General features: G+C 37.0%; 2 protein-coding genes across 2 annotated transcripts; one reads left to right on the top strand and one right to left on the bottom strand.

Annotated features, from left to right (window-relative positions):
* Positions 1-81: 81 nt before the first annotated feature.
* On the bottom strand, positions 82-16,544 carry LOC139124956 (large ribosomal subunit protein bL9m-like). Its single transcript, XM_070691070.1, has 7 exons — positions 16,329-16,544; positions 12,617-12,773; positions 8,441-8,565; positions 7,659-7,706; positions 4,691-4,792; positions 1,821-1,904; positions 82-432 (listed from the first exon to the last, which is right to left on the bottom strand). The coding sequence occupies exons 1-7, from the start codon at positions 16,410-16,412 to the stop codon at positions 289-291; spliced, it is 744 nt and encodes a 247-aa protein (XP_070547171.1). The 5' UTR covers positions 16,413-16,544; the 3' UTR covers positions 82-288.
* A 160-nt stretch (positions 16,545-16,704) lies between these two features.
* On the top strand, positions 16,705-23,727 carry LOC139124974 (COMM domain-containing protein 4-like). Its single transcript, XM_070691091.1, has 8 exons — positions 16,705-16,794; positions 17,869-17,940; positions 18,700-18,765; positions 19,668-19,707; positions 20,193-20,312; positions 20,847-20,927; positions 21,599-21,775; positions 22,198-23,727. Exons 1-8 carry the CDS (start codon positions 16,720-16,722, stop codon positions 22,239-22,241), a joined length of 675 nt encoding a protein of 224 aa, XP_070547192.1. The 5' UTR covers positions 16,705-16,719; the 3' UTR covers positions 22,242-23,727.
* The last annotated feature ends 1,115 nt before the right edge of the window (positions 23,728-24,842 follow it).

Genomic DNA, 24,842 nt, shown 5'->3' with positions numbered 1-24,842 from the left:
TTTTAAGGCTTTCACTACCAGCAGATGGAAAGCTATCTGCATTACAAAGAAAATTCAATAGCATGGATACTGAGGCTTAAATACAAAAACAAAGACATTCATGCTTTAATAATAAAGTATATTGCTTTTTATGTTACATACAGTGTGACAAGAGAAGCCTGCTAACAGAAGAAAAACCAAAGACAATTTTTTGCCTTTCAAACATCATTTACTGCAGAAGAACATCACATAAAATTTATATAAAGTCAAAAAAATCTCATTTAATAATTCACACGTTATGTTTTTGGGTTACGTTTCTTCAGTTTCTTGTACAGGTTCATCAATGATGCCTGACATTTTCATTTTTTCTAAGTATTCTAAATATCGTTTTTTCCGTTTTATTACGTAGTTTTTAACAATCAACTTGACATCAACTGTCTCTATACCATTCACCTGGAAAAAAACAAAAACATGCAGGTAAATTTCATTTGGGTGTAACTTATTGAAGTTCAAATGTTTTGCATCACATTTGGCAGATAAAAAGCTGCAATGGTTCAATGGCTTGGAAAATGGATGTTGTGAATGAAATTGTTAAAACCAGTTAATTTCTTTATACTGAATGCCTGTTCACAGTCAGAATACATGTAGATCAATAACGTACATTATCACAAAATGTTGTTTCTGGAAAATGGCATCAATGTGTAATTTGTAACAGGAGACCATTATGACGGACTGATACAAATTGTACAATGTTGAAGTGCCTGGTACTTGTAGAACATTTGGTCACATTTTCACGGAAACAATTAAAATTGGCAAAAGTACAATCAGTACTTTTGGTGGACTGAAAGATTCATCGATCGAGGACGCTCTCCATGCTTCCCCTCTTACGCAAGGGGGTGAAGCGAGCGCCCTCAAACAACAGATTTTTCAGTTTATAGTTTTGGTAGGTTCAAGCTTTCACCCTTTCACTACCGTGGTTTATGCAAAACCAGCTGTTATTAATGGCGACAGTGGACCTGTCTACACGTTACAGGGGTGAACAGGTTCAAGATGTGTTGCACTTTCTTTTGAGTTTTCAGGGGTTGTTGGAAATCAAGAATATGGTGAAGCTGTGCTTACCAACTCCTGTCCTAATTGAGCAAATTACTGATTGGGTTTGTCGTTCATTAAATGTATCTTTCTAAGATACTCATGATTATTCATATTGTAATATACCTGTATAGACTTGTGGTGTTAATAAAGATCAGAGTTGATTTGGTCATTCATCCATGTATATTGTGTAATTTGTTTCTCTAGTGTCAGATTTTGTACTCTGAACCCTGATTTTTATTCTTGATTTCAAAAGGGTAAGATTTACAGCTGCCTTGTGGATATTTTGAGCAAAAGGTTGAGTCTTTCGATTTTGAGGTGGGAACTACCTGCACAAGAAAAAAACATTTACTAAATGGCATAGCTCTTGAAATTTAGCATGGCTACCAGACCAGATACATGTGCATCTTGAATCAAAGGTTCATGGCTTAATGTAAGAGATTGAGCAAGACTGCAGTACACTAGCCCATGATATGAAAGAGAACCATTCAACACTATCCTAGGAAGACTGGCTGAGTCGTCTTCAAGTGTCCCAGATATCGTTTTCAAAATGTGGATGCATGTATCAGTTTCAATTTTCCATGAGAAAAGTTAAATGGTTTCTGACCACTACCGACATTTCACTGGTCACCTGGTTTTTTTTTACTCTCCTGAAGGAAGCCTTGGCAAAACGACTGTGCGGTAATCAGTATACATTTGCTAGTATAAAACATTATTGCAAATGTATGATGACAGTATTACTGATTACTCACCGTGACTTGTATCGTATATTCTCCAAACTTTGTGATGGGTGTATCTGGGAGCTGAAGCGCATGTTCCGGAACGATTACACCAAGCTACACAGACAGAAATGAAATGCAGAAAAACAGGCAGAATTAAGAGCTATGAAATAGTGTTCATTCCTTCATTAAATGATGCCACTGCATTTTGGCCATCACTAGGACTCCTACAAGTGCATGACCTGACAATAGGGAAGAATGCACCTTGAGGAGGTTATTCTGACTCAAACTTTTACAATTCTTTTCTAACCTACCACTTGTATGGGCTCATTTTGAAGGTCTCAGTGTAAGAAACATTCACCAACTTGGTTTCTCGAAAATTACAAATTTTATTTTTTTTCTTTGAAGAAAAATACAATTTTGATTTTCCAAACACTAAGATATTAAAAATTTTTCTTACACCCAGAGCTTTAAAATGAGCCCACACAAGTGGTAGATCAGAAAAGAAAAGTAAAAGTTTGAGAATCCGAATGTGTCCCTGAGGCGTGTTCAATATTTGATCTAAAGGGACAACAGCTGTATTTTTTGATACTTGAACTATTGTTGTTCCAGAAAACAAGTCCATGTCCCCTTCTACTCCTGCATAACATATTGAAATATTAGGTAATACCCTTGACAAAACAACACAAAAACGAAATAAAAAACGACAACAAAAACAAATATAAACCAACAAACATTGTTTACAGTGTGATAATCACAGTGTAACAAAGGTGGACTGAAATTCAACGGTAAACAGTACCACTGCAGTGTTGTCCTTACATTTAAAAGTAGCCGGGTAAATTAAGAAAGTAGACGGGTTGACTGCGAGGGAGCGAAGCGACCGAGCGGCGAGTGAGCGCAGCGAACGAGGGGGGGGGGAGAGCGCGAAAGGGGGTGTCCCCCCTGTCGTTAGGCGAAAAAATGAAATTTTGGAGTGGAAATGGTGTTCTCTGGTGGCATCTGAGGTGACATTTAGCCGAGACTGAAACAGTACTTTTGTTGTGTGTCTTAGACGTGGCTCACATACAAAAAAACAACAAACATGATTTTTGTTTTGTTTGTACTTATTTGCAGTGAAGATGTAACATTTAATCTTAAATCACCCGCTGTCTGCTCATTTCATTGCTCATTTCAAATTCTTCATTATCACATAGTAGTTTCCCCCAAACCATCAAACCCATTCTATTCTCATCAAAACAAATTCGCTTTTGTTAAGAAAAACATCGGTAAGATAATTCACTGTTACAGTGTTCGCATTTACGAAAAAAAATGCGTATATAGAAAACTCATAACAATGAAAAATGCGTAGAGTCGATCAATGCGTAATAATTACGCATTGGATTGAGTCTCTACCCATTTTTTCATTGTTATGAGTTTTCTATACGCAAACGATAATAGTAAAATGTTTGCGAAAGCACTCTCCGCGACTGAGCTTAGGCGACAACCAGACGAGATGAGTGCGTGAGATGAGTGAGATGAGTGAGTGTTGCAACATTTCTGTCAATCATTCATTTTGTGTGGAAAGTTTCGGATTCTCTGAGTGTAGTCTGAAAAATCGGCATCGTCGAGTCCGAGGTACGTTACCATGTCAGTTGTGCCTATGAAGTTACTACGTTGCTAATTTTCAGGCGAGCGATAGTTTCTGAAACTTCTGACACAAAGTGAGTGATTGACAGAAATGTTGCAACAAATTAAATGCAAACCGCGCACGATCATCGCGTCTCGCTGTCCCCAAATTTGATCAAAGCAGGTATGCAGCATGGCGTCGGAAGGAAACAATTCTGTTTTCTTTCAATTTTGCTCCACGAGTCCGTGAAAAAAATTATTCAGAGGGTCCATCGAAAGACACTATCGGGCAACCCAACACGGACAACATGGAGAGGCGCAGTGAAATTGAACCCAGGGGATCAGCTCCACGGTGGAGCCGTGAGCCGTACGCGTGACGATGATGCGCCGGTCGGCAACGGTCGGCAACACACATGCCTGTGACCGTGGATTCTAGTACGTAAAAATAATCAATGAAAAAAATACCCATTCAAATAAACAGTTGCTTCTAAAAAAATCAGTTCTAGGTCATTTTGTTTTAAATCTAGAAAATGTCGGTATTGCTCTGAGAATAACTTGACTTGTTAAGAAGATCATACTCGTACTCGTAGTGACCGTGACGTTTGCAGCCAGCGCGGCGGCGGAAAACTAGCTGCAGTCTCATGAACTTCGAATCGTCGATCAAAATCACATCTTTTCGGCGCTTTTTTCTAACAAATTCAGCGAAATTGGAATTAAGTATACCTTTTGAACGGGCTTTCTTCGGGAAAAAATTTTCCATCGGCAAGATGCCAGTGGTCGACGCCACATTTCTTTTTGACGTCATCGCTAAAAATCATGACCTAAAAAAGATGACCTTCATACTAATTGAACCAATTACACTGCTCGTAACAAAGACAACACCATAGGCGCGTCCATCAGCCAATCACACTATTTAACAAATAAAAGATCGGGCTCAAAAAGCCACAAACGGGTATTTAGAAACTGTTTTATGTTTGTGCAATTCCATGCGGGGAAAGGGGTCGCGAAACTGCTGATCGTACGTGTGCCGTCAAACAGCTGGCAGTGCAATCCCGAAATTACAGGTCTATAAAAATAATCTAATGACGTTAAAAGTAGCCGGGAAAAAATGCAAAACAGCCGGGTTATTTACCCGGCACCCGGCTTCTAAGGACAACACTGCCACTGGGCAATGCACACATACATGTTGCGCTGGGGCATCTCAACATAATGTTAAGAGAACAATGACTGTGCTTTGGAGATAGAACAAAAATTGTTGAAAAAATTAAAAAAATTACAGCTAATGGAACGTTGCTTACCTTATGCTCGTAGTAGTCAATAACATGATGTTTTTCTATTTGAAATTTTATGCTGTTTCTCATTGCTATGACAACATCGTTTTTCTTCAAATATTCAATCGTCTGAAACAAATGAATAGGAAAGATCATATCTAGACATTCTTGCCATGAAAGAGAAAAACAACTAAAGGTAACAATGAAAGTTCATTGAAATAGTGCAACATACAAGGATATTCACAAAGAGGTAAAAACACTGTGCTAATTCTCAACTGCACACTATACATGTTTTAGCAACCTCCCCATTATACATTTGACATTCATGACTAGAGTGTGAAATGGACAGGGCACTTATGATTATTTGCATGAAATGTAACACATGGTTTGCTTTTTTCCATCACTAGTATGGATGTATATTACAGGTGTTTCTTAAGGCCTGTGCCACTACATATACAAAGCAAAAGACAAATTCTTGACTTGAAATTATTGTCTTATGGATCACTTGTAACCTTCAAAAGAGAAGAGCTAATTCAAAAACACTTTGTGATTTGCATATTCTTTTGTTGTGAAAATGTGTTCTTTTGTGAGTTATTAATGTATGAAAAGATTACTCCAAAAATCAGAGCGGTTGCCAAACCTCTTAAAAACCTCTTGTGGAGAACCCTGTGCGACTTTTTAAAGTTATGACGTGAAACTTACACTGACGTCTTACGACTTGATATTATTGTTACATAAAAAATCATGTATAACACACTGATATGACTTTGGTGTGACAACAATATTTTGTGGTGAAATTTGAAGATGTTTTCAATTTCAAATTTATTATTACTGACATTCCATCCACAGTTGTAGCTGCATTAAACCTGTGGTACTTACAAATCCAAGTGATTATCTGCAAAGGGTATTAGTGATCTTACTATTGATGGTGTGTCTAACCAGCGTGCGATATTCACGCTAACCCGATGACCCAAGACCAGCTATTTTCATGCCGGACCAGTAAATCTTGAAAGATGTCCTGCAGTTCCTAAAGACACGGGCCAGTAACTTTCACTATATGGTAAGAAGTTTACCCAAAATTTTTGCTAAGCTAAATACTAGACAAAATTATTCAGAGATACGAAATTTATTCTTTCAAGAGATTTGCAAGACGTGAAATTCGCAATAAAAACTGAACAGACTGATCGTTAATGCATCCAGGCAAAGACCTTACCTCACCTTTTCTCGCGAGAGTAGTGGCGCTATTTAATACGCTCCCCATTGTTAAGCATGTATCTCCTTGTGGTCATAAAACAGTTATTGTTTTGCGTATGTCGAGGTAAAGTGGATTTCCAAGACACCGTGACATTGCACTTTTATATGACATCCAACATTTACAGCTACTGGACAACACAATATCGAAATTAGAATTGTTTGGTCAGATATGTGAGTTGGGGAAATCTCCAATATAGGATGTTTACCCACAGTTTAAGGCAAGTCTAGGCTCGTATAATTTAAGTTAATAGTGTCGGACTACAGAAATCGGGCATGGCCAGACAGCTGGGCAGATCTGTAAGGTATAGTGAAATCCCTGATATACATCTAATATTTACCCACAATCTGACAAGTTTGATATCGTCTAGTATCGAAGTAAGAGTCGGATTGAGAAAGTCTGGGCCTGTCAAGAGCTGTGAGGTGGTAAAATCTCTGATATATATTGGATATTTACCCGCGATTTGAAAGTCAAGAATCAATCAGAATTGATCTTTGAGTCCCGAAATCGAAATAAACATCAGCAATTTTACATAGACCAGACCAGACGTGCCCGAGACACAAGGCAAGTCATTCCAGTATCGATATTAGAGTCCCAATTTCCAATAAATATGAAGTCAATATCTGTGATTTCACAGATCCGGCGTGTCGAAACGCAAGGCAAAGTCATTATACAATGGTCTACTATCGATTATTACAGTCCAAAAAATCGCCGACATGTATCAGCTTGAGGTAAAATATTGGTAATTTCGCAAACCTGGCGTGTCGCAACAGAAGGCAAGTCATTCTAATATCGATATTAGACCTGATATATAGATTGTTATGTATGACAGAAATATTGTGGACGCCAAACTTCGAAACTAGAAAGTAAATGTCGATATTTAAACATTGTGCAAAATCGCGCCTTCATTGTGATTTGACCTTGATGGCCATTTGCCTCGGTCGCCTGTAAAGATTACATTTTTGTGATTCGTCTTTTAACGTGGGTTTCGAAACTTCAGTATTTTTCTCTTCATCAGTTGCCCAAATTTGTTGTATTCCCTTTCTTAGATTCGATGATAGTCGTCTTCCCTCAAGGTGGAGAAGCCAGAATTGTGTTTGAAAGCTTAGCGTAAACTGTTGTAGTGACTCGATTTGCGTGTGATCCTGTATTTGTGGTGCCAAAACTTATCCATCTCTGATCGGAGTTCTGGACGCTTAGCTTTTTGTGTTGGGACATATTTCAACTTCTAGCCCACGCTTGTGCTCGTTTTCTCAATGTAATTATATTTGTTGTGAAAGGCTGTAAACGTTTATGTGTTTGTGTTTAACCTTTCACTGATTTCATATGTTTTTTGACACTGAGACCAGTTGCCCAAACTTGGTTTTGATAGTCATCATCATTTGCTTTCCTTTAAATGAATTAAAAGGCACAAAACAGTTTGATGTTAGGATGTTGAAGTGGTGTCTTTTTATTTTTTTAATCAAATGTTCTAGGCCCCCTAAGAGCGGGTAAAAAATCTGCATTATATTTTGATTAGACCAAACAATCGGACCAGTTGATGTTCGTCAGGGCCAGTGATTTTTTAAAGTTCCTGGCCCGCTTGGCCAGTAGAGATTTTGCCTGAGTTTCACACACTGTGTCTAACCCTTTCACCACAACAGTTTGGCCCAAAACATGTTATCAATGGTAAGTATGGACCAGTTTACCATTGATAGGGGTGAACAGGTCAATATTTCCTACATTGCTGATGAAGAGACTCACTTTTAGTGCCATCCTTGACAATCTGGGCTCTTCCTCTGCAACTTTTGGCTGCATGGAAAAAGTGAAACATTACAACTTAAAGGGTGGGGGCTGTTTTGCAGACTACACGTTTTAGGGTAAAATATTCAAATTCAGCATAAAAACTAAATAAAAGTACCCAAAAGATCACTGTGATGGGCAACGTTGATAAATCCTTACCAGGCAATGTGCAGTATGCCTGACAACTTTGGACAAGTCCATGAAAATTATTTCATGTATTTATGGGTGGAAAGACAGAGTTCTTTGAGTCTTTAACTACATGGGAGATGTATGGCACAAAGCATGTTGTTTTTCTGGTCCATGGCAGAACATGCCTCTGGGACAGGTTTTCAGAATCTCAAATTTTTACCATTACTGATTTGTTCTACAATTTGTGTGGTTTAATTTTGAAGCTCAGGTGGTAATTTAAACTTTCACTGGCTTATTTTTGTGAATAAATGTGAAAATTTCACTTTTTCTCATGGAATTAGCATGTGGATGGCAGCCATTTTGCATTTCAAGTGTCAAGAAATATTTTGAACTTGTATCTCACATATCACAGTTTACACGGTGACCACAGATTTTTATTCATGTCGATTTCAAAATAGAATTGTTAAGTTTCCTTGAGGAAAGTTTTCACCAAAAGTCAAGTCTTGATGTGCGTACTACCTTAACCACACCACAGTCCCTGTGACAACAGAAACCTGAACTGAAACTGACAGATGTCCCTGATGTTAAATGGATTACAACAGACACAGTCTTACTTTTTCTTGCATACAATATTCCTTGATGTTTTCAGGTGATGCGTACACTGCTAGTCCAGGAGCAAGTAGCTTATTGCGACCAACTTGCTTGGTGACGGTGACAAGTTCCCCCTGTCTACCATATTCTGTCAGGAAAGTCACAGTTCAGATATAGTTGACATTTACCAATGGAAGATATATAAGAGTGGAAATCAGAAGAAATATTTTATTGATAAACACTACACCTGCTGTCCTTTGGTACAATTCTATTCAGCTTGTCAATGCAGCATATTTTGTAAAATGCACTCGGGTCAGTCACAATCAGGGTGCCCTAGATGATTTTCATTTGTTATGGACATATATCTGCTATTCAGACTGATATTATATTGCTTATTTGTTTCTAATAAATAGTAATAGTTGTAACTAACTTGGTCACATAAAGAAATATTGCATATATTGTGCAGGTTTGGTTGTACATCCACAAAAATGCCTTTAAAAACTGTAAAAAGTAGCGTTATGCTGTTTCACTTCAAAATGTACTTAATTTCAAAATGTTTTTTGGAACACAGTGTTAAAATTGTGGAATTTTAGCTTACATATGTTATTGCAGAATACCTAACCTTTCTTTCACAAGTTATTTCATGTGATTATGTGCATCAGAACAGAAACTGTGGTATTTTTACCAAAACTGTAACATCGTTATGTTTTTTGTGTTTTATGACCATAAGTACATATACCTTTAGTTTATATGTAGAAAAATGGATAAAATATTGTAATATTGAATTTAATTCCAACCTCAACATCCATGGCAAGCATTTTATACACTGAAATTTAAATAAAATTGCATATTGTATTGTTTTGTGAATAAATGAAAATGGAGATCGTTGTGGTCGGAATTTCTTGTAGCGTCCGTGACACACTCATATCTTAAAGACAACAGGAGTTATAAAAGATCTGATGTCACAGGCCTAAGTGTCAATAGGTGCCTACCTTAAATAAACAAATTGTATAATTACTGTCCCTTGCATTCACTATTAATATTCCTAAAATATGGAAATGTAGCATCCGTGACGGTGTAGCGTCTGTGACGGTGTTTACTACATAGTCATAATTAATAACTATTTAAAACATTTTAAAGCAGTTAATCCACTGAAACATATAAATACTAGTGTGTTTTGTGTGTACATACATGGAGTTGGGTTACAAAATGTCTTAAAGGCATAAAATTATAAATTTGCACAAAATTGATTTTTTAAAAAGTAATAAAACACTCAAAAAGTTATGTTGAGCCTCAACTGTAACACTTAGATTGGTGTTTTTTAAGAATGCAGTAATTATATTGAATATGTTATTAGAATTCTAGTGAAAAGAACAATGAATTCTGTGCTGTATATGCATTTATTATTGTTTATTCCATTTCAATTCATTATGTCACGGATGCTACAATAAAATGCAAACATTGTTTTTCAGATTATCAGCCAATCTAAATGTGAAGTAACCACCACATTTTATTGTTTTGTATCACATTTTGAATTTTAAAAAATCAAGGGGGTAAGAAATGACATTTATGTTAACTCTGTCTCCACCACTTTCACATATTTAGAAGGCAGAGAGTAAGAACGTAAAGTTGGCGTCATCCTCATCCTCATCCTCAGGTGACCTTTCTAGCTGACGCTAAAATGACGCTACTCAGCATCAGAGAGTAAGAACGTAAAGTTGGCGTCATTCTCATCCTCATCCTCAGGTGACCTTTCTAGCTGACGCTAAAATGACGCTACTCAGCATCAGCTTCAGCGTCGTATCCGAAGATTGCCGAGGTTACGCTACCCGATGATGGATAAATGATAAAATTCGCCCATAACTTAAGAAAATAACAACTCCATTCTTTCTAAACTTTCTTTTGAATCCTAAAACTGGTTCGCAGGTAATATTTTATCGTTAGAATATCTCATATGGACTAGTTTTTTGGAAATGTTCGTAATTTTCAGTCCATGGATCCGCAGATGTGTTTGTTGGTATCCTCTCAACTCTTGTGTTAAGATTTTCCAAAAATTGGTGCAAAAAAGGTATACATGGTCCGAAATGTGTAAAAATCGCCACCATTAGAGGCGATATGAAAGCCCTAATTATTCAGAGGACATATAAAACAATTAACTTGTATAACTATGACTTGAGGCCTGAAAAGTCAACGTATTAAACATAAAACCTGTGAACTTTAAGGAAATTAAGGGCTAAGAATGTTGCGTTATAACGGATATTGAGAATAGAGGTAACTAAATATTATGAAATGCAAATCCCACTGTGTTTTAATTAACATTTACAGTGATATGAAACTTGGAGCACATTTTTAAAGTCGTTTTTACACTTATCATTCCATCAGACGCATTCGGGAATAATAGGATCTGACGCCGGTGGAGCTGACGCTGTAGCGTCATCCTCATCCTCATTTTCGCGTGACCCCTGAGGCTGAGGATGAGGATGAGTATGACGCCAACTTTACGCTCGTCAGAGAGTACAGATATATTATAGAACAGAGGTCAAAGGTTGGCAGACTACGTCTCTGATCTCCAGCCTCACCTAGGTGTGTGTGCACCCCATCCTGACAGGTGTTAGAACAGCTGCAAGCCATTTGGATTTCTTGGGTGGTGTGTCAGATACATTGTAGCAAATTTTATTGTGGGACCACAGGTCAAAGTTTAACAACCTGTCGCTCTAGTCTGATCTAGATGTCTTGTTTTATCTTGGTTTTACACTTTAAGGCACAAGCAATGTTAACTTCTGTGTTTTTTGATGTATTGAAAGTTTATTACTGGTATAGACATTTTTCACATACTTCAACTGATTTTGCAGTAGTTGCTATAGCTTTCTTGTTCAATTTAAAGAAATTGTCAATGTTTTGACACAATTTTCACAATTGGAATGTTTGATAGAGAAAGGTTTTGGAGAAAAGAGAAAGTAAAAACCTGATTGTTAATTGCTTTTTATATTTCAAGTTGACCTAACTTTCAAGTTTGATTTTGGTAGCGTCCGTGACAAAATTACATGTCATACTAAACAGAAAATATTTTAGAAAGAAGTTCATTTTGATTACACTAAATGGTATTAATATTGTTGCTATAGCATGGTTAATTCATGACAATAAAACTTTTAAGTACAGCATACCAGCGGAAGGACACAGAGAAGTTGAAAGTCCTATTAAAAAATATGATCAATATTGTTGTATTTCTCACTAAACTTGAGGTTGTGTTTATTCATGGAAAAATTAAGTAAATCGTAGCAAGTATAGCTTATTTTAATGCCAAGATGCATCTTTTATATTGTAATAACATAAGAAAGCATTAACAAATCATTGTTTAAAATTTTTTTATGACATTTGTGTTTCATGTACAACATTTCTGTAGCGTCCGTGACACTGCGTCGACCATATAAAACAATGTGCACTGTGGTAAAACTAATGACGTTTGCTTCACCAAATTTTAGGAAGATATGCCCCATACCATAACCTTTCAACATATTATTTAACTGGACAGTTATCATGAACTTGAAATTTTGACCTAAGTGACACACTCTAGCGCACCTGATTGTGACTGACCCGACTGTTACTGTTTACATCTGAATTCTAGTCCGTAACTAGACCAAACTTGGCATCAATAACAATGCAGTTGATGTCATGCCTGCCATCTGACAGGTCATAGTTGTCAAGTGATACGTGTCGGCCAATTATCAGCCAGGATTGGTGGGTTTGCTCCTCAGGTCAAAGGTGAATTGTCCACAACCGTAATTTGGGCAATTTTACATTTGTTTATCACACATATTTTGGCGTAGAATTACCTGTAAGTCTCATAAAATAAATTTATTGATTGATAGTATGATTTCTGAGTTAAATTTTGTAGTTTTAACAGAGAAATTAACCTTGGAAAAAAAAATTTGCAGACGATAGAGAGGTCGATTTTTATCGATGAAAACACATCCTTGGTGGCACATTGCTCTATGGAACTGGGGTAGTCACATTGACAGACAGGAGACACTACATAAGTTTTTGTGCTCAGTTTATTGATTGCCATTTTCACAGATCATGGTTTTAATGCCTGTGTATGTATACATATACATGCTGCTGACATATAGCTCTCTTTCGTATATGCAAATCTGAGCTAAAAACTAGTAAAAATATTGTGAAAAATATTAAAAAGTACTTACTTTCAAGATCCTGGATTAGAATCAGTTTCATTTTTTCTTGTGGCTCATGTTTGAGATCCTTGACAACTTTGTACACTTTGTTTGCTTTCTTCAGTTTTGGTATTTGTCCCTTTCTCGCAAGTTTTGGTGGCACCATTCTTTCTAAAACTACTGCTGTCTGATACGAAAAAATCAACATATTACAAGACGTCGGAACCAAAGCCATGGGTTAGAAATCTTATCATACATGCAGGTGAACTGTGCTTTGATTCATGCAGCATTGTTGGCACATTGTGATGGAAAGATTATGGTTGAAATATCTATTATATGTTTAAAAGGGCCAAGACTGATGATTAGGGGACACATGAAATTTTGTTTGAGTTGTTAGTAACCTATAGAGTCAACTCGTACACCGTCACTTTTGTTTAGAACCCCAAAATCCCATTCACTTCAGCTGTCCCTTAAGGTAGTATGCGCCTTGATAGTGAAAGACTTAAACTTTTGCTAAAAGTTTCCAAAACGATTCTCTCAACCATTCTCTTTCAAAATCAAGAATGAAAATCGGGGGTCATCGTGCAAATTTTGGAACTAGAGAAACAACCCCAGATTTACCGATATTCAAAATTCAAAATGGCCACCACCCCTGTGTTGACCCTATGGAGAAAAATAAAATTTTCAAATTTCAAAAAAAAAAGCCGGTAAAAAGTTTTCTTACATCAAGAGAGCAAATGAACCCCACAGTGTTCGCGGTGACTTTTTTCTCCTCCCGTACGGCATACGCATTAGTCTGCTAAAATTGCGTAATGGCTAGATTTGAGTGCGTAATTTCACTTCCGCACTCGATTGATGAAAAAACTGACTGTAAAATACAATGTGCCATTGAATAAACCTACACTACATATTCGGATTGTACAATGTAACATAATATGAAAACAGTTTAACGAACAACTCGAACAATGTTGAAACGTAACAGCGAAGGGTACATGTATACATGCAACCGTCACAACACATCGGGCAACCCAAAAGTTATGGCAGTTTATCCAGACGGTTTCTGGACGTTTCGGCACCAAGTCGTTTCGGCCCAAGATGTTTCGGCCTTCCAATTTCAGGCCCCAAGTCCGAGTCGTTTCGGCACCGCAACCCAAGACGTTTCGACACCGCTGAAGGCTACCTTTGGGAACTAGTGCTGGAGCGTAATGTTACAAATCAAAGTACTAAAAAGTATAGTGTCAACTAACATTCACGTACATGCTTAATCTTTGTGAGAACATGGGAAGAGACCATAAGAAAAAACTTCATATCATTTTCCAATCTGTGACACAAGTTTATCGATATCAATAGCCGCCGACACGGAAAAAGTTTGAAAGCGGTGATGAAATAGCACGGCAAAATTCACACAAAATGCACATAAAGTACTGGTCAGAACGCAAAGGTCACGCTTACGAATATGACGGATCAGTCAATTACTAAATAGTTTGAAAAAAAAATCGAAACACAGATGCCGAAACGTCTTGGGTTGCGGTGCCGAAGTGACTTGGGACCGGAAATTGAGAGGCCGAAACGACTTGGTGCCTGAACGACCAGTTACCATCCAGACACTTCTGCAGTGTTCAAAATTTATCGGGATTCCGACGAGCTCTACCAATGAATCATTTTTTTCACGGACTCGTAGAGCAAAGTTGAAAGAAATTAAAACAGATTTGTCTGCTTCGACGCCATGCTGCATGTGTGCTTGATCAAAATTTGGGAACAGCGAGACGCGATGATCGTGCACGGTTGGTATTTATATAATTTGTCACAACATTTCTGTCAATCACTCACTTTCAGAAACTATCGCTCGCCTGAAAATTAGCAACGTAATTCATATATAGGCACAGCTGACATGATAACGTGCCTAATGTGATAACGTGTGGACTACGATGCCGATTTTCAGACAACGCCCAGAGAATCCGAAACTTTCCACACAAAATGAGTGATTGACAGAATGTGTTGCAACAAATTTCGTGTGGTTGTCGCCTAAGCTCAGTCGTGGGTAGTGCTTTCGGTGTTATCCTTTGCGTATAGAAAACGCATAACGATGAAAAAAATGCGTAGAGAGTCAATTTCAATGCGTAAATACGCACGATTTTTGCGTAAACGCGAACTCTGTCCCACAAGTGGTATATTAGAAAAGAATTGTAAAAGTTTGAGTCTGAATATCTGTCCCTGAGGCACGATCTAACTTAAAGGGATATAAGCTGTAACTTGTAAATAAATAAAGTGTAACTTGTGGCAATTTTTCAGTATTCTGCTTCTGTATATCAACTACCGTGTCTGACCCTAATCCGTTTGTCATGCTGAAATTTTGAGTGTTCTTTTTGCCAACACAGCTTGTATGTGAGTAGTGATCACAGTTTATTGTTTCTGAATGAATTCCAGTATGGACTTGAATAGTTCTCAACAATAACAATGTAGATTACACTCATCCAGTTTGTGTTGATACATGTATGCTACATACTTGGCATTAAATTACAGTTAAGGGATTCAACGCAGAAAGCGTAGGGAAACCACAAAACAAATGTTCTGAAAATAGAGCCAAAAGATACAGCCTATGGAGCTGGTTGGCTACACATACTTTACTAATCAGGGTTGTTTCATTTGACACCAAACCTGTAATGGCGAATATGTTATCACAAATTTTGACATTGATGTAATATCTAAATTCCAGTCTGGAGTAAAAGTTGAGCTAAGTTGTAACAACTCAGAAGCTGGTTGCTTCCACAGGCACCAGTGAGCCAATGCGACTTTCTGAATGAGAAGAACCAAAGTTAAGGGCTTCTAGTATAGCACAGCTAGTAGCATTGTAGTAATATGATAGCTCTGCATGGCAGGGCTGGGTGTTACTGGCGGTTATGGGAGGCCGTATAATGCCGGTAACATACAGCCCTGCCATGCAGAGCTTGTACTATGAGCCAAACGCCTGTGGTTGTCGAATACAGCCAAAGCAGCTGAGCAAGCTGCCTGTATATCATGATGGATCATTAAAATAATTGCCGTTGGTAATGTAACCATGTGGTGAAAATAAGGATTACTTCATAAGCAATACAGCATAATCTACCATAGCTGCAAAATTGTAGCTCTACGGTGAGGCGGTCGGTGAGTTTTGGTTTTTGCGACCTCGCTCACCAGTAGAGCTACAATGCCGAAGGCCCTGAAGCATACAAAATAAGCACGCTGCACATGGCATGGCATTTTGATGTAAAATCCCATATATTTACTGCATTTGGTCATACTGATTTATCACCACTGAAGATGAAACACTAATACTACACTAGCCTTGTCGTTTATGGGGTTTGGTATTTGTTCAAATACGTCGATCGCGTTCCAAAAACATTTCTTGGAGCCGCCATTACCAACTTCCGGTAATGGCGGCTCCCAGAAACACGCTCAATGTTTATGGAACGCGATCGACGTGTCTGTGCTAATACCAAACCCCATAAACGACAAGGTTAGTGACAGTGTAGTATAGTGTTTAGTCTTCAGTAGTGATAAATCAGTACGACCAAATGCAGTAAATATGTGGGATTTTACATGAAAATGCCGCGCCATGTGCGGCGCGCTTATTATGTATGCTACAGGACCTTCGGCATTGTAGCTCTACTGGTGAGCGAGGTCGCAAAAACCAAAACTCACCGACCGCCTCACCGTAGAGCTACAATTTTGCAGCTAAATCTACCAGTAAGGTTAAACTCACTCTGCATGGTTGCTTCGTCAACGCTGTGGACAGTTGCAGTATTTGACGAGTTTGGAGTCGCGCTGCAGTGATAATTCCGTTCATTTCTGATACTTTACCACAATGACGAGTATTAAGATAGTGTTGTGAGCACGGCTTTCCTCTCAAAATCCAGAGAGAGCGCAAAGTAACAACTATACTGCACTCCCAACGAACCACATGTACGCTGCCATTTGCTTGACCCTAACCAAAGGGGTCATCCTCGTTCTCATAATACTTGTTACTCGTGAAATACCGAACGGTTGTAATGAAACATGGCTAAAATTCCCATATGAAATACTTTTTGCGTGTATCTTTATCTGTATTGTAATTATTTTCCTCTTTAAATTTCCGAATTGTCAAAACTGCACAAATGAGGTTGCACTGCAGAAATATTGTTTGCGAACGGGGACAGTTTTGGGGTCAACACAGGTCACGATTCAAGATGGTGAGTATCGCCAGCGAAGGTTTCGCATCTCTTGTTAATTTTTTGCCGTAATTTTTCCGATCAAAACAACGCGAACGTAACACAGTCCTTCGTAGAATTTCTCGACGTGATCTACGGAGATACTGTGTTGTGGGAATCTATAAAACGGACAGAGGAATTGTTCAAACTATGGGGGCGTGCCTGCACCGCTGAGTTCAAAGCCAGCTGACAAATTGAAACGCGTTTGTGTTTTGAAATCAATGAAGAATATATTTCGGAAAGCTGTGTGCATGTTTGTGCGGTTTCATACGGAATTCAAACAAAAAGTCAGAGTTTATCCCGACTGCTAATTCTAGGAGGGTTAATGGAAGTGATTTAAAAGCTATTGCTCTCAGGGAGGTCTCTGTATTGCTTTCGTGGAGCATGGATGTATAAAAAAGGCGTTGTAGCGAATTTGTACTGTTCATTTAGCTGGCTTCCTGGTTCTCGAGTATTAATTTGCATATATATATATATATATATATATATATATATATATATATATATATATATATATAATATATATATATATATATATCACAGAGCTCTATATTTTGTTGAGTTCCCAGGCAATCTTGGAAAATCAAAACTTTAGCAGGAGACAACATAAACTGTACATTGTGAGAGGAGACAGGATTTAGCAAAAGGACTGCGATCCGCTTTCTAAGCTCAAATTATAATTATTCTGTTGCTCAAATGTTTTTTTTTCACCTAACATGGTTGTTTTTGTGACAGCTTGTTTCACTTGACAGTGGTGCTGATGTGTCACTATGAACAAACAACAGCCAGTAACAGTTGTGTAACATTAGCGGAAGGCCTTACATTTACAGAACAGTGAATTCAAAGCATGATTGTCTGGAAATACTGAGTAAATTCACTGTCTTTAAACCTCTGTGCATCTTTGGTTTAGTCAACATAATGTAATTTTCAAGTTCCCAACATAATGTTTTGTCTGTAATCATGGATGACAAAATGTGTACATTCCGTTATGGAGCATCATCACTATTCATGCGTGATTAAATTCCTCAAATAACGACTCTTCCATTTTTTTTCCAGAGGTTCAGATTTTGTGGTGATTTGGATTGCCCTGATTGGGTTCTGGCAGAAATTGCCACTCTTTCAAAAATTGTAAGTTTCATTTTTTTAACATCTTCCCATAGTATGAATTGCTTGTTTGTCTGCTTTCCATTTTCAGAAAGCTCAGTATTCTTGCATTGTGGGTACCCTACATGACACAGTGTTTAAAGGGCTAGTAGCTGTAACTTTTGATGATTTTTTCACATTTATTTCGACTTTCAACTACAGTTTCTTGTTGTACTCCCCGAGACATGTTTAAAGGGCTGAGATACACAGTATTCAGCTTGTCAACTCAGCCTGTGCAATGTACATGTGTAGACTGGATTGTTATTGTTGAAAAGTGAGTTCTGGTCAAGACTAGAATTCAAATATAAACAATTACAGTGTATTTTCCATGCATACCTGCTGTATGAGCAAGCTGCATTAATAACTCCCAGTTGATTGACAAATACACAACAAAAAGAGTTTAAAAATCATCAAAAGTTACTGTACAATGCAAGATTTAAGGTATATGAACATTCCACATTGATAAAGAATCATTAACATAAAATTTGAATATTAAAGCAATGCTCATTAATATAATTTGCATAAATGAATACTAATATATCTCACATCTTGCACTAATAGAAAGTTACAGAACTTTTATCAAAGGACTCTCATCACCACAAGAAAGTCTTGTTCACAGAAGCTTTCTTGTATGCTCCATACCTAACATATGCATTTAGTTGTTTTGTCAATGTTTCCGTCTGTAGCTCTTAATGTCAAAAAGTTACCACTGATTTTATTGGTATATTTTCTGTTTTCTGACAGACTTCAATCAAGATGAAGTTGCTCTGTGCACAAGTCATCAAAGAACTGTTGGGAGATTCCATTGATGTAAGTATTTTGAGAAAAATACTTGGAGAGAAATAGTTAACCTCAGTGTTCACCCCAATTTCCCATAAACAGGGCCACCATCACAATTTGGCAACAATAAGTTTGGGTGAAACCATTGTGGTGCTGGGGGTAATGGCTAACAAGGCAGTAAAATCTTCTATTTTCTCTAAAAATGTCATCACTTTGCCATCGACTTTGTGCTCTGTGAGTTTGTTTCTTTTAATTTTGGTTACTTTTCTGTTTGAGAAATAGTCATGGTTAAGAAAAGATATATCATGGAACCTCTTGTTCAATGTATAGATGTTTGTATACAATCAAAATTTTAACCAGTTTAGACCAGGAATAAGGTTTGAGTCACTGAAAGCATCTGAAATTTTGATAGAAAAATTGTTGGCAAATTTTATGAATACTGGGTCAATGTGTACAGTCTCAGGTCTAAGTAGTTCTTACCAAATTATGTAAGTACTGTTGCTTGAGGCTACATCAGTTGGCTGTAGGACAGTAACCCATTGACATTAACTAACTGAACACTTAATGCACCTCAAAAGTGAAAGACTTAAACTTTTGCGCAAACTTACCTCAAAGAAGCTTTCGACCATTGTCTGACCAAATCCAAAATAACAATCAGGGGTCACCATGCAAAATTTGGACCTAGAGAGACAATTTACGGCCGCCACCCCTGTGTTAATTGTAAGAGAAACATAAAAGTTTGAATTTTCAACAAACAAAGACAGTGAAAAATTTTCTTACACAAAGAGCTTTAAAATAAACCCCCACAAGTGGTAGATCAGAAAAGAATTGTAAAAGTTTGAGAGTCGGAATATCTGTCCCTGAGGTGCGCTTCATCATAGCGTACTGTCATACAGAGTGGTATAACAGTTGAATTTTCTTCTTTTTTCCAGTATGATAAAGTTTATAAACTGACTTCTGATGCAAAATATGGTAAGTTGTGGAGGTTATGTGAAACTCTCCTGTACAAAATTTATCTGGTGTATTACAACATCAAAAGTCAAGATATTTGGCTTTAGGGTCAGTGTCAAATGCCAAGTAGTACTGTTACCCACTGTTACTCACCTTACTTTTGGGGAATAATCAATGCACAACCCAAATTTTTTAAACCCTTATCCTGTCAGGCAGTATCAACTCCCTGTGTTCCAAGTGTGTAAAAAGCAGTATCAAGCCAAATCTATACAGACTTTCATTTCACCTACTACACATAGAATATTATAGCACATTTATTCAATACTGTAGAAATGTTTGTAGGGCCTTCATATGCCTAGCTTTATGCAACGTGAGACATGTTATGCATCTCTGTCACCCGTTTAACCACCTTGACCTGATGGTGACCTATGAACTTTGTAGAATAAGGATCTCAGGGAAATTTTTGAGAAAGTGATATTTTGATAATTTCTTGTTTATTATCACAGAGATTGGTGATGTGAAAGGAGCAATAGCAGCACTCTCGTTCATCCTGACCAGTGCGGCGAAAAACAACGTAGATGGCGACTCATTGTCTAATGAACTGCAGCAGTTGGGTCTGCCAAAAGGTTTGTTGGTGTTTCTCAAGATCAGGCTGTCTGACTAATTAGGGACGCAAGTACCACAGCTTTTGTATGTCCGTGAAATAAATATCAGGTTGTCAATTTAGCTTAACGTTTCTGCCATTCTAATGTATCTTGAAACTGAAAGACTTAAAAGTGTTCTCATACTTTCCTCAATGAAACTTTCAACCACTCTTTTACCAATTCAAGAACAAAAATCAGAGATCATTGTGCAAATTTTGGCACCAGAGAAGCAAATTACCAAAATTTACCGATATTTAAAATTTAAAATGGCCTCTATCCCTATGGGGAAAAAGTAATGTAAAAATTTGAGAGCTCATACATCTGTCAACCAGGCACATCCTACATTAACTGGTTCACCCCATTCCCTGTGTAGAGGTCCAACTTTTCCACTGAAAACAATAGGAATGTCCCATAATTTTTATGTTAAAAGGGTTAGCTAAGAACAGTCTCAAATCAGTATGTGTGATATTTCTGATATTATTTTCTAATTCTGAACTATTTCTTTTTCCAATTCAGAGCATTCTGTGGCTTTATGCAAATCTTATGAAGACAAGCGCAGTGTTGTGCAAGAAAATTTTAGAAAACACAGCCTCAGACGTAAGTATATGTACACAGGGTTTATTTTTGAAATAAACATTTATTTTTATATGTGTTTTTGAACTACCAAACCTTACACAACTTTTTAAATTTTCTTCAACTTGCTATCAAAATATTTTTGGGTTTTGTTCAGAAAACAAGCAACAGGGCCAGTAGCCATAACGTTTGATGATTTGTTTACAATTTTGGTTTGTACTGTCAACTCACATTGGTGCAATTTCTTGTTCTACTCCCCAAAGCTTGTTGATATACACAGTATTCAGCTTGTCAACTCAGCCTGTACATGTGTAAACTGCATTGTTATTGTTGACAAGTGAATGTAGTCCGGACTAGAATTCTGATGTAAACAATAACAGCGCATTTTACACCAAGACGCTGAACTAGAATTCTGAAATAAACAAGGACAGTGCAATTTATACATGTATGTATAGACACTTTGTTTACAATCTATATAGTTGGTATTATATCATGCTTCTGTGAGTACCAGTTCCGGTAGAACAAGAAATTGCAATTGACATACAAAACAAAAAATAATGACAAATTCATCAAAAAGTTACAGCTACTAGCTATTTAATGCAAGTATGAATTCCTGAGCGATTTTGAATACATGCATTTATTTATTATAGAATCAGATCTCATAGATTTCTAAATGTTTCTCTTTCTGTGTCCAGTGTCACACCTGGAGTCGGTAGAATGGAGGGTGGATTACGTTCTCAGCTCCAGCAAGTTACAGGAAGTTAATGAACCTTTTGTCCAGATAAGAATGAAAGTACGGAACCCAGACACCGATCAGAGTGAAATATCATCGTTTACGATGACCTCTGACAAATTTCGAGTATTTCTTAATGGTAAGTGAAAGGATAGCAACATATTGAAGTAAATTTCACGTGGCTTCCCTTGCACTTCTTCGAAAAAATATTTGGTCGAAGCAAGTTAATATGGCTTCACAATGTCAATATTATATTGCATAACATTTTATCATAACTTCAATTCTCTCCAGTGGTATTTGTATGATGTTTTTATGGTAATCATTTGACCTTTGAACCCTTTACAACAGTTACCCGCAAACAAGCAATAGCCACTGAAAGACTGATGTGTTTTACCCTTGAAAATCTTTTGTTGTTTAATATGCATGATGTTTCTTTGTTTATCGAAAAAATTATTAATCACACCCATTCTGGCCCAGGCAGTGACTTGCAACTGTCTATACAGGAAAAGTAACCATACTCAGAAACAATGACAAACTTTGTTTGATATTTTTGGTTTACAGAATTGAAGCAAGCACACAAACTGATGGAAGGTCTGCAGACGTGAAATCACTCAGGATGTCATTTGTTTTTCCATCAAACCAGATATATTTTGTATTCAAGTTTTGGCAAGAATGTACTTTTTTCACTAAACCAGTACACAGCTCCACATTCAGCATGGATAAAAATGGGTTTGGGACAAACCATTGTGATGAAGGGGTTAAAACATCCCTTCTGATGTGTACATCAAGGCACCATGGTCAAATCTAGTCGGATTTTCTTTATGCAGCTAAGTTTCCAGAATTTTTGAATAGCATAAAGTCACAAGTCACCCCAATATAAGCTTTTGGTTTTTCAAAATTCATTCGTTTACCAGCATATGCTTTGAGGTAGTATGCACCTCCAAACTGCAAGACTTAAATTTTTGCTCAAACTTTCCTCAAGGAATATTTCAAACCATTATCTTTCGAAAATAAGAATACAAATCAGGGGTCACCATGCAAATTTTGATACCAATGAAGTAAATTAATTGAAATTTACCAATATCTGAAATTCAAAATGCCACCATCCCGGTGTGAATTGTATTTGGAAAATATTCATTTTCAATTTCACAAAAATAAAACAGTGGAATCTTTTTTACGCCACTTTCACACACACTGTATACTACAGAAGTATTATGACAATTTTAATGCCTACCTTATGGTATCCATTCAACAGACAGAGTTTAATTTCAGAAATTCAAGGCTTTCAATACTGAAATCCTGGTCAATGCAGGGCTGAGAGAAAGTGAATTTTAGGCAGTACCTGTATTGGAGGAATCCTGTATTTTATCTCATGTTTTTTTCAAGTATTGTCAATATTTTGTTCAGGAGAAGTAATTTGATAATGTCACGTACAATAGTTAGTGATGATTAATTCAGTTTGTCCAACCTCCAAGACTACCAGGGTATATGACTTGATTCCGCAATTTCATTGGACTACTAAACATTGCAATGGAATATTTACAAAAGATGGACCACCAATGGTCACAAGGCTGGTGATCCTTTGCCTTTCCCTGCGGTTGTATATTTGCAATGCTACTACTCTGTGCTATGTTGCCAGTGAACTCTACTGTGGAATCTACGCTCTATACTCACAGAGGACCACCAACTCAGTTGTAGGACCACTTGATTTATGTGTAGTAAGAAGTAATTGTATAGGCTACCAGGTCTTCTCAGTGGTGAATTTTCCTGTATATGTATTAATGTTTAAAGGGAGGCGGTCGTCGGAACTCTGCTCAAAGGTTGCCCGGGACCCCGACGACCAATGTAAACACTGTATCTGGGGTACGTTGGCGATTGATGAAAGTTAAAACATGTTTGTTAACAATGAATATCGTAAAATTTAAAATAATGCAACTATGTTGATTTGATGCATCTAGATATCATGCATGAAATACATTGTTTGTAAACAAGAAAGTCACACATGCGCAGTTCCGACGACTGCCTCCCTTTAATATTCATGCATTATAACACTGTGCTTACTTTGAAATAAAGACCTTAAATATGTTAAAAGCTGTCATCTAATGTGGTTACCTACTTTAAAATTGAATGAGTGACAAGTGTATTTAATTTTAGAATAAGAAGAGAAACACTTGACATCCGATAATATATAATTTGAAATATACAGTATACATCAAATTACTGTTTGTAATTACTTTTGTAAAATTGATTTTGTCATTACTTTTTTGAAACAGTATGTAGTATGCAACAAAGTACTGCTTGTAGCTATTACCGACTTGACTTCATGTCATAAAAATTGTGACTTGATAATCATGATTGACCTGTTATGCCTTCCCCTAAACCTGTGCTTTTCCCATGAGAGGATTGGCGGGCATAAACAATGTATCTAGGCTAATCCCCTGAACACGGAAAATTTCCGCGTTACCGAATTAATGGCTTATGACTCCCCAGAGAGTAAATAAACTACCGATCAAATAGAACAAAAGATCGCAATGTTTGTGAATATGACATCACCCGTAATATTTGTAGAGCAATCACAGATTGACAGTCAGTTCACATCTGAAGTAAGGTATCTTTTCATATGGAAATGATTTCGAATCTACAGCGTTTGTGCCGGGGAATCTTGGCATGCCCTTAAAGCTGTATGGTAGTTAAAGAAAATGTCCTGCAGTGAATAAGGGTAACAATAATTGATACAGTAATCTGACTGGCACCAATTGGTTTAGAAGAAAAAAGAAAGAAAATGACATTAGCTTTTGCTTTGCCAAATGTCACAGATCAGATAAAATTCTGTAAGTGGTGACTTTCAAATAAACTATAATTACTTTTGTGAAATTAATTAAAGTGACATAAAATGGGCAAAAGGGCTGATTACCAACAGTATAGCATGTGAACGTTTTTGTTTGAAAGTATAATTCATTTCACTATTAACATGGAATGTCAAATGTTTGTGAAACATCCAAAAGTACAAAGAACTAGTCTAAACAGACAAAAAAGCCAAAGTCTGAATTAGAAAAAGTGAATTAGAAAATAACATTATTTCATTGCAAGAATGCATTCAACGCCAATCTTTCACCTTCAAGTCTCTAAAGTCTTGAAAATTCGCCTCTGTTCATCATATATAGTACAATGTGTTCATCAATGAGGACAAACATTAACTTAGCATT

Source organism: Ptychodera flava, assembly GCF_041260155.1.
Source record: "Ptychodera flava strain L36383 chromosome 23 unlocalized genomic scaffold, AS_Pfla_20210202 Scaffold_24__1_contigs__length_23054250_pilon, whole genome shotgun sequence".
Lineage (NCBI taxonomy): Eukaryota > Metazoa > Hemichordata > Enteropneusta > Ptychoderidae > Ptychodera > Ptychodera flava.
Note: the sequence above shows the minus strand (reverse complement) of the source record. Positions and strands in the feature narration are given on the sequence as shown.